The 9840-nt window shown below is 34.0% G+C and overlaps 2 protein-coding genes across 2 annotated transcripts in view; one reads left to right on the top strand and one right to left on the bottom strand.

The window, feature by feature from the left end:
* The window catches only part of LOC106126973 (NCK-interacting protein with SH3 domain), a 6178-nt gene extending 5476 nt beyond the window's left edge, over positions 1-702 (bottom strand). Inside the window, exon 1 of the mRNA XM_013324883.1 lies at positions 23-702. Coding sequence (XP_013180337.1) covers positions 23-702 — 680 coding nt within the window. The remainder of the gene's footprint in view (positions 1-22) is intronic.
* A 3172-nt stretch (positions 703-3874) lies between these two features.
* On the top strand, positions 3875-9582 carry Leb3 (lebocin). Its single transcript, XM_013324882.1, has 2 exons — positions 3875-4326; positions 8934-9582. Exons 1-2 carry the CDS (start codon positions 3961-3963, stop codon positions 9495-9497), a joined length of 930 nt encoding a protein of 309 aa, XP_013180336.1. The 5' UTR covers positions 3875-3960; the 3' UTR covers positions 9498-9582.
* The last annotated feature ends 258 nt before the right edge of the window (positions 9583-9840 follow it).

Below are 9840 nucleotides of genomic sequence, written 5' to 3'. Positions count from 1 at the left end.
ATACTTTGCAAGGTGGCCATACCTGAGACAGTTGTAGCATTGTTTTACTGGTGGGATATATTGGTTTACTAAGAACCGCCAACCATGAAGATCGACGTGGTCCGGCAAAACATTAGAAGCAAACGTGATCGCCACGGTGCCCGTCGGCTGCAGGAAACTACGTCCTGCGTCATTCTGGCGTTTTCTCATTATTCTTTTAACACATATAATCTTTCTGTAAGTTGTTAACATTGCAAAAATTCTCGAATTGGAGAGATTATTGGGAACATTAGTTATGACGCCTGTTATCTCTGTCCCAACAGCTGGGATAGAGGCCTTCATTTGGTATTCATTGAGGAATGTAACGTTATTTAAAAAAGCATTCGCTAAAGAAGGCTTTTCGAAATGAACGCCTATTTTGTATTTGTTCATGGATTGTAAATATTTAATTCCCTTATTAAATCTCTTTATATGAGTGGATAGAGACATCATGTCCCGCGTGCCGATTGGCTTATTTTCTTCGTTTGACTCTATAAAAACTACAAAATCAACGAGGACAGAGTCCTCAGGGTACCTCCTGCTGTAATCTGATACAAAATACGGCTTATATTTACGCTGCTCTTTCTCGGAATCTTCGTCAGTACTTGTATCTACTTCTTCCTCTTCGGTCGTTTCTTCAAAAACTTCTTCTTCCGGCAATTTCTTCTTTTTACGTTTCCCCATGATGAGAGAACCCAGTAGTAATAAAACTTGTGAAAGTTTTGTGATTTTCAACAAAATAAAACGAAATTTAAAATTCTAATTTAAAAAAGGCGCCTTTCGCATTTCAACTTTCCCGCGTTTTCCTCCAATTTTAACTTGAGTTTGACATACTCTATGACAGTTGGATAAATTAGTGCTGCCAGACAACATTGCGGTAGTTTATTTAGTAAACAGTAGTGTTAATTATGTTTAAAGATCTTTTAATTTAGAATGTTCTACTTCTTCTATAAATAAACGCGATATTTTAAATTTACGTTAAAATGTAATAATATGTGCAATCCGTATTAATAATCTGATATTATATGCTTATGTCTGCTACCATCCAATCGTGAAGTTCGTAATTTGTCCAGGCAAATTTTTAAATTTGCAAAATTCCGTCTATCAAACGTTTACCTACATTTTCTTAAACAAAGCAGCTAGAAACAATGTTAATAACTAAATGAATTTTATATGTGAAAAAGCAAGAATAATTGCATCCTGCTCCGATTTTTATTATTGTAGCTTGCGCGCAAGGATAATCTAATAATTGCAAGAAACTTCTAGAGGTTGTTGATTACTACGTCACTACAATTTCTTAAAATAGAGGGAATATATTTTTAAATCTTAAAACTGATGATTCTTGGGATAGAATTACCAATTGTAATTATCGTAGAGCATAAATTATACCCTTATTACTTAAGACAATTTGTCGCTAGAAGCACCATTTATCCTATCAATCCTGGGAAGCCCCTTATAAAGAGGATCCATAACATTGCACTTGACCCCTTTGGCAATGTTTTATGTAAATTGGCATGTACATACATCATAATTAGTTGAAAGTAGGAAAATTTTCCCTAATTAATTAATTAATTGCTTTTGTGTCTTGTTAAAATAAGATTCTTAGAAATCAATTATAATAAGGTGTTGTTTAAACGTGCATCCAGCGCAGTTGTTATATTGAGCTGCTAGATAGGAAAAAGATACTAAGGTCATTTGTACATCCCCCAACTATACGACGTATTAAATGAGCTGATGTGACGTATCAAGAATACCAGGGTCACATGTAATTGACATATAACCGTGGTACACGTGAATACGAATATCAATATTAAAAGATCATCATAAAAAATTATTAAACAGATCTAATTAGCATATATACTGTGATCCAGCATTAATAGATAACCTTAATTTTCTAAACATATCTTATCTTTAAGAAAGTACGCAATAAATCGGGATAGAAAGTGTATAAATACTGTCCAAGACAAATATTCTCTTATTTGTTGTCCAGTGGCGAACCCATAAAGAACAACATGAAGCCCATTTTCTTAACGGCAGTTTGTCTTCTTTCACTTCTCAGTCATTATGCAAATGCGAAATCTTTGGCCAGTCAGGAGGCCCTTACCCAATTTGCAAGCCAGGAGAGCGTACACCGCAGTCAAAGAAGCGTTGAAACATTGGCCAGTCAGGAGGCCCTTACCCAATTGGCAAGTCAGGAGACCATACTCCGCAGTCAAAGAAGCGTCGAAGCATTAGCCAGTCAGGAGGCCCTTACCCAATTTGCAAGCCAGGAGAGCGTACACCGCAGTCAAAGAAGCGTTGAAGCATTGGCCAGTCAGGAGAGTGTACATCACCGTGAAAATGGCGCTGAAGCAAGTCGTGAAGGTTGAGAACAGAAAGAGGAAAACGGAAATTATTAGAATCAAAAATCAGTAAAAATTTACATTATTTTACAGTCCTGTTAAATATTGTTTCTAGTAGTTTAAAATGTAATAAGAATGCATCAATAAAGTCTTGACAAAAATGTTTCTATTGTATATTATTCTACAACTCTGAATCCTGACATAGAGAAGTTAATGCTTAATTTTTAGTACAAACGTTACAAATTCTAAGACAAAGACGATTCTAAGTCTCTATTATCTATGGTCTCCTCAACAGAATCTTAATGACATTGTTATTGTTCAAAACTAAATTTATTAGCTCAAATGTATATAATTGTTAATAACAATTTATATACTTGGCCCTACTTTAATATTAAAACTCCGTTAATAGAGACTATTTTATACTTTAGAACTGATGACATAAATACAGACCAAAGAAAAATGAAATCCTGGTTAAATTTCTACGTGGTCTTTTATTGTTGCTGCGGCCATTTCCTGGCAAGGGAATTGCCGCCCGGGATTACGGTCATGCAGAATATTTTATGTTAGTTAAACGGCAGTCTCAGAGAAGCAATTGAAAAAGGGACAGTAACTTTTAGTTGATAATATTGATATATATATATATATATATAGATATACGTTCCAAAAAATTGTCGCGATTCAAAAAACCGCGTTTGTGGTATAACAAATAGTATTGTGCCGTGAGGTTACTTTCCAACGCTTTGAAAAAAAAAATGAATTTGAGATAGTATAAAAGCACTCAATTTTTTTCACAATGAGAAATACGTTTATATTATCTAATTAAGGCAGAATACGTTGGCGGAATGTTTTGTTACAATTTTTTTACCCGGGAATTTAGAAACCGCGCGTAACGGAATCGTGAATAGAGAGACTACTATACTGTAATTATATGAACGTTATTTTCATCTTACTAATATTATAAATGCGAATATTTGGATGGATGGGTGGATGTTTGTTTAAAGGTATCTCCAGAACAGCTGTATGGGTCTGCAATTTTGCATAGATGTACAACATATTCTGGAAGAACACATGGGTTACTTGTTAAGTTTTTTTTAATACCGCGAGGACTGAGTCACGGGCGACAGATATTTAATAATAAATTAATTAAACGAATTATGTGTTACCTATTTATCTTATTGAAAACCACTGATACAAATGGATGCGTACGTCTGGCTTTGTAATATACTTAAGAACTTAACTATATTTTACGATCTTTTGGCTCTAAAATTAAATCTAGTGGACAATCACACATTTAGATGAAAAAGGGACTTCCTAGATATATCTAAATTACTTCTGCTTAACCTTATATCAATATTTATCGTTATAGGTTATCGCTCGACATATTTGCAATGCATAAGTCGTAATAACGAACAATAAAATATAAACATAATAGAGAGGTACTTCCCGCTTAGTTGACACGGATTTATATAATCAGAAAAGTGAAATACCTATATATTTTCCTTAAGAACCAGTATAAAAACAAAACGCGGTGACAACAAGCGACTATCTATACCTTAGTGTAAGAGGTAAAAGACGTACTGAAGAAACATATACATTAAAAATGAAGCTTGCACTCATTGTTGGTATTGTCGCTGCGGTGCTGGTGGCCGAGGCATCATGCCAGTATCCTCATATAATATATCCTACGTACAGGCCGCCACCACAACGACCGATTATAATCCGGACAGCGCGACAGGCGGGTAACGGAGAGCCGTTGTGGCTCTACAAGGATGACAACATAGACCGTGCACCAACGTCCGGGGATATCCCCCGCCTGCCGCCCTACATCGACCCCATAAAGCTGGACCCTCACACCAGGACCGCTCGCAGTTACGACTCGGGCAGCTCAAGGCGCGCCGGCGGCACTCACACATCTGGCGGCAGTAGGGACACCGGTGCAACGCATCCCGGCTACAACCGCAGAAACGCTTAACTTTGCAACTAATTTATCTCTTGTTAAATAAATGACCAATTATAATCTGACGTAAACTATTATTTTATTGCATATTTCCAAAAAGTTTTATAGTTTAAAATAATTTATTAACTAAGATACCCCAAACAATAACCGTATTTTTATATTTTTCTAGAATAATTTCCGAGATTACTTGAGGCTTAGAAAATACTCCTATCGAAATTATAAATAAAGCTATCGGCCAGTTAAAAATAGATTTACGTAAGTTTTGTTATAAAAGTACTTATCAACTTAGGTAATTATAATACAGATAATATGCATGTAAGTGTCACATGTTGGACGTAAAACAAGTGTACAAGGCGATGTTAAACGATGTATTTATTTGCTGATAGCAGAATCTTGGTTATTCCTTAACTAATTATAAATCCGGTTCAGACGAAAGTAATATTGTTACATTATCTCGTATAAATTAAACAATCATTGATATGCAATACACATTGGATAAAAAAACAAACAAATTTTATAGCAATATAAGTAATAACAGATTAAGATTTTTTTTTTTATTTTCGCAAATATTTCATAAACTCCCGCCATAAAGCACGTGTTAAAAAAAACGACGATACTCAGTTTTAAAAGTAACAAATATTCATAAAAAAAAATATTAAATATTTTTATCCGACTTCATTTTATTTCTGCTATATTCATGGATTTATTACATAACATAAAAGCATAACATAACATAGTAAGAAATATAAATACTTTCCTACTCTTTTTTCAGTTAATTATTGCATAAAAATCACGCATAAAATGTATTTTAATAAACGTTTTAATTATTTTAAAATATAAAAGACATTATTTCTTAAAATCTTATTATACTTAACTAAATCTCTCGAAATATGTTTCCATTGCATCCGTGAAACATATTTGAATCCCTATACATTTTGAAAAAAATAATAATCAAAGTATTCCGGCAGTAGCATTTACGCTTAACGTAAATTCCTCGGTAACTCCACCCTATTGTAAATACCACGCTGTCAATTAATCGCGAACCATATGTCGTGGGAAAAAATACGATAACATTGACGTATAACAAAATACCCAAAGATATCCGTTAATAGTATAAAAGATTGTAATTTCAGAGTTTATTGTGCAGTCTACATCTAGAAGTGGAGTCTGGTGTTAAGTGCTAATAAAGATGTTCAAAATTACATTGATTGTTATACTCATAGTAAATGAGTCAATATGTCATCCGACCTTCGGACATGACAGACTGTTTAAAGAACAAATACCTCAAGCAATTATGCATGAGACACAAAAATTATACAACGACGACACCGAACAAGCTCTCAAAATTGACAAACTACATTTACGAAGTCATACTGAAGACAGATTAATACCACAATTGAGAAAACCAAGAAGTATTGACAGTTCAAAAATGAATGAAGACCAAAGCAGAGCCAACAGTGAAACAAAGTACTACCGTGGTTCCTTACCTGTGTTTGCACCGACACGACCCTGGTTTACTCCCCCTATATACTACATATATCATCATTAAATCTTGCTCTCTTTTGAGGTTAACATAATCAAAATAACTCATGATAAAATAATTGCATTTATAAGTTATCGCTATTATTTATTTGTTCGTATTAATTATTTAAGTCTGTGTTTTGTAAGAAATAATAAATTGGAATAAAGATAAAATATTTTTATTTACCTAAATATAATAATAATTTAGCCCTCATCTATTGTATTCATTAATTTCAAATATTTTCGCTGTGATGTGTTTTACTTATTACTAAAAATAAAATTAGAGATATCAATATGTTTTATACTGGTATTTCTACAGAGGAAACTACTGCAAGAGATTAGAATTATTAATAGAAATAGATTAGAATTAAAAAAAAACAACCTAAGAACACATAGCCCTGCCTATGTGTTCTTCCAGACTATGTTCTACGTCTAAGCCAAATTTCGGCGAGGTCCATTTAGCCGTTCCGGATACCTTTAAAAAACATCCATCCATCTATTTGCAGTTATAATATTAGTCAGATAAGTAAGATACACAGAAATAATATACAGTATGTTGTAAAGTTCATACGATCAATAATAGTGCATAAATTATGTATTATAAAACATAATTGTGTACAACAAAAGATACAGAGGTATATTTGCAACTGCGACCTAGGTTATCTTGCGAGGGTAAGGACCTATACGTTCCCGTTTCTCGGTCGCTGATATCATCGGGTAAACAATCTGCTGTTCCCGTGTGCATATAAATATTCTGAACCCCGAGAGCTCTGACCACAGATTGCAATAAGATTTAACACACAGAACATAGAACCCGAGGGCTCTGAGCGCAGTTTGCAATAACGCACATAACATAGAAGATGGCGAAACTTTTACTTATACTGGTGGTTCTTGCTCTTTTTGTTGGAGAATCATTGTGTAAGCCCGGCTCCGATGGACCAGCAGAACAGATTAAAATAATACGTAAAGCACGACTTATCAACCCGGCGCCTACCCTTGATGATCTACTCTTTCCAACAAAGAGTCGCCAGAAGACTTTACAAGGGAGCATCTCAGACGGATTATAATCACCAATTATTCCAAAAGTAATAAACACCAACCTTTATTTTCTATTATTATTACTTCTCAGTACAATATAATTTTAAAGCCAGAATTACATTTGCATTGTCAATACTCGATACAATTTTAAATATATTTTGTACTTTTCTAATTGCTTAAATGTAATAAATATAATTATATCTGTAATAGAACTTATAATTTATACTAATAAATTACTATCAAATCTGTTTTGTCTTTACTTATTGTCAATCTTACTAATATTATAAATGCGAATTTTTATATAGATGGATCGATGGATGATTGTTTGATATCTCCAGAACGGCTGAACGGATCTAAATGAAACTTGCCATACATATAGAACATAGACTGGAAGAACATTTAGGCTACTAACTAGGTTTTTTGAATTTCGCTCGGATTGAATCGCGGGCCACAGCTAGTGTTAGAATATAGAAAAGTTTATCTTTCTTCTTCAAACTTGCTACTTAAATTAAGAGTAACATCTAAATTTAAACTCTCGTAACTGGGCATAAATTGACAACACGTATTCAAATATGAAAAACAAAAAGTTTATTAAAAAGAGATTCCCTCTAAAGTATCCACAATCACTCCTTACCGAAAACTCTAATGTTTCGAATGTCTGGACTGTTGGAAGGCGAAATCAAATGTAATTGGCGGTTTGCCGGATTGCTTTCAAAGCATTGTTAGTCGACCAAAATTATGCAGCGGTTGAATTACACCTTAATTAAGGTGTTTGAGACTTGATTGCTGTTAATTGTTTTGCAACAACTGAAAGTAGTTTGAGATATTACTAAGCAAGACTTTTAAAACTTCTTGGAAAAGTATTGAAATTAGTTTTTATGATTAAGGAAAACTTGTATAGATTTGCATAGACGACTAACAAATAATCGTATAATCAGACTTGGTACTTCCCCTTACTTATTAATATTGAATACTAATAATTATTTAGTATGCTGATACGGTCAAGGTTAGTCACGGTAGTTTAAAGTTTTTAAGTTATGGAATAACTTAAAAACTTTAATCCAGCAACTTTCTATCTTTTTTTGAATAATTACTTCTTTAGTACTTTCATAAATAATTTGTGTACATTTATAATTTCTTTTGGACAGATGTTTTGTTGCAAACTTAATTATATTACTACCTGTCGCCCGCGACTCTCTCCGCGCCGGATTAAAAATAGATGTTGGCCGATTCTCAGACCTACTCAATGTGCTCACAAAATTTCATGAGAATCGGTCAAGCCATTTCGGAGGAGTATGGGAACGAAAATTGTGACACGAGAATTTTATACATGAGATCATAAGTTTAAAAAAAACTGAAATAAAATTAAGAAAAACACTCATAAAGATGTTATTATTATATTTTAATATAATTAATATGTTTTGTTCAAACAAGTACAGAAAATTAGCTTTAGCCTATTAGTTCTTTGTTGTGATATAACATGTGTCAGTAAATTCCATTTGTAAACTTGTTAACGGACTTCCTCGGGAAGTTAAATGTCTTTTAAATTTACGGTACGAATATCAGAGTGTCTGAAGCTGGAAAACATAAATATTATATCAAACTTTATAAAGATACCGGTTGGTAAGGGTTTGATATGTTTTGAATCATTTTATTATTTTTATTTACTTTATTAGCTGTTGCCTGCGATTCGACCGCGCAGAAAAAAAAGCTTAATAAGCCTCATGCTTTAGCCTATGTGTTCTTCCAGACTATGATCTAAATCCATGACAAATTTCATCGAGATCCGTTCAGCTGTTCTGGAGATACCTTCATCACATCACTTCAATCAGATCACTAAAGTTATCGCTAACCTCTGTAAAGTACCAATCTTTACTGAAGTAAGTAAAACTCCGCATGGTCGTAAGAACGCTGGGTTATTTCCCGTTTCTCGGTCGTTGATATCGCCCGGTAAAGAACCCACAGTTTCCTTTAACTCAAGTATAAATGTCCGCAACCTATGAGATTCAAGCACAGTTCACATAGAGAAAAGGAAGAAGCATTACACAACATAAAAAATGGCGAAGTTTTTACCTATACTTGCCATATTGGCTGTGTTCGTCGGTGAATCATTGTGTGGAGTTCGTGTTATTAGACCTACATATAGACCGCCACCGCAGAGGCCTGTGATTAGAACAGCACGACAAGTCAACGATGAACCGCTGTGGTTGTACCAAGGCGATGATGTAATCAAAGCACCTTCCACTGGAGAGCATCCTTATTTACCTCCTTACATTGACGACATCAAATTGGACCCCAACATTAGAGTCGCCCGAAGCTTCGACTCCCGTAGCTCCAAGCATTCTGGAGGAAGCCACAGCACTTCAAGTGGTAGCAGGGACACAGGAGCTACTCATCCAGGCTACAATCGTCGCAACGCAAGAAGTATCCAAACTCCTCCTCTATTTCCCACATTGTCACCGACTAGACCACGTTACGTCCCCATCTACGTGCGGTCCCCACGCGACATACAGTTTCAAGGATTTAAAAAGCCAACCTACCATGATGTGGTGATCCCGAATTGGAACCCAAATGTTAAAACGGATCCTCGACAGATACTCAGAATTAAGTCTCGGAATTAAGTACCGCAGGAGTGTCAAAGTGGAGAATTATTTGTAAAACCTTATCCAGAACAATATTATTTACTTACATTATAATTTACTGTTAGATGTATAAGCTAATTTATATATAATATTTGTATATATTTTATAAACTAAATAATGTTATATTTGCTCTTGAATTTTAAGAAAGAACAAGAAAAAAATACTTTTGTGTGCCTTTAAATATAATTAATTAATAATCTGATCTATTTCTTTTAAATATAAAATTCAAATTTGTATTTTAATTATTAATTCGAAAGCTATTTAAATTTTAGTGGAATCTAAAATTTGAATTCAACCTTGCCGAGACATTCTACGCGAAAAA

Source organism: Papilio xuthus, unplaced genomic scaffold, assembly GCF_000836235.2.
Source record: "Papilio xuthus unplaced genomic scaffold, Pxut_1.1 DF824888.1, whole genome shotgun sequence".
NCBI classification, from domain to species: Eukaryota; Metazoa; Arthropoda; class Insecta; order Lepidoptera; family Papilionidae; genus Papilio; species Papilio xuthus.
This window is presented reverse-complemented; position numbering and strand designations above follow the sequence as displayed.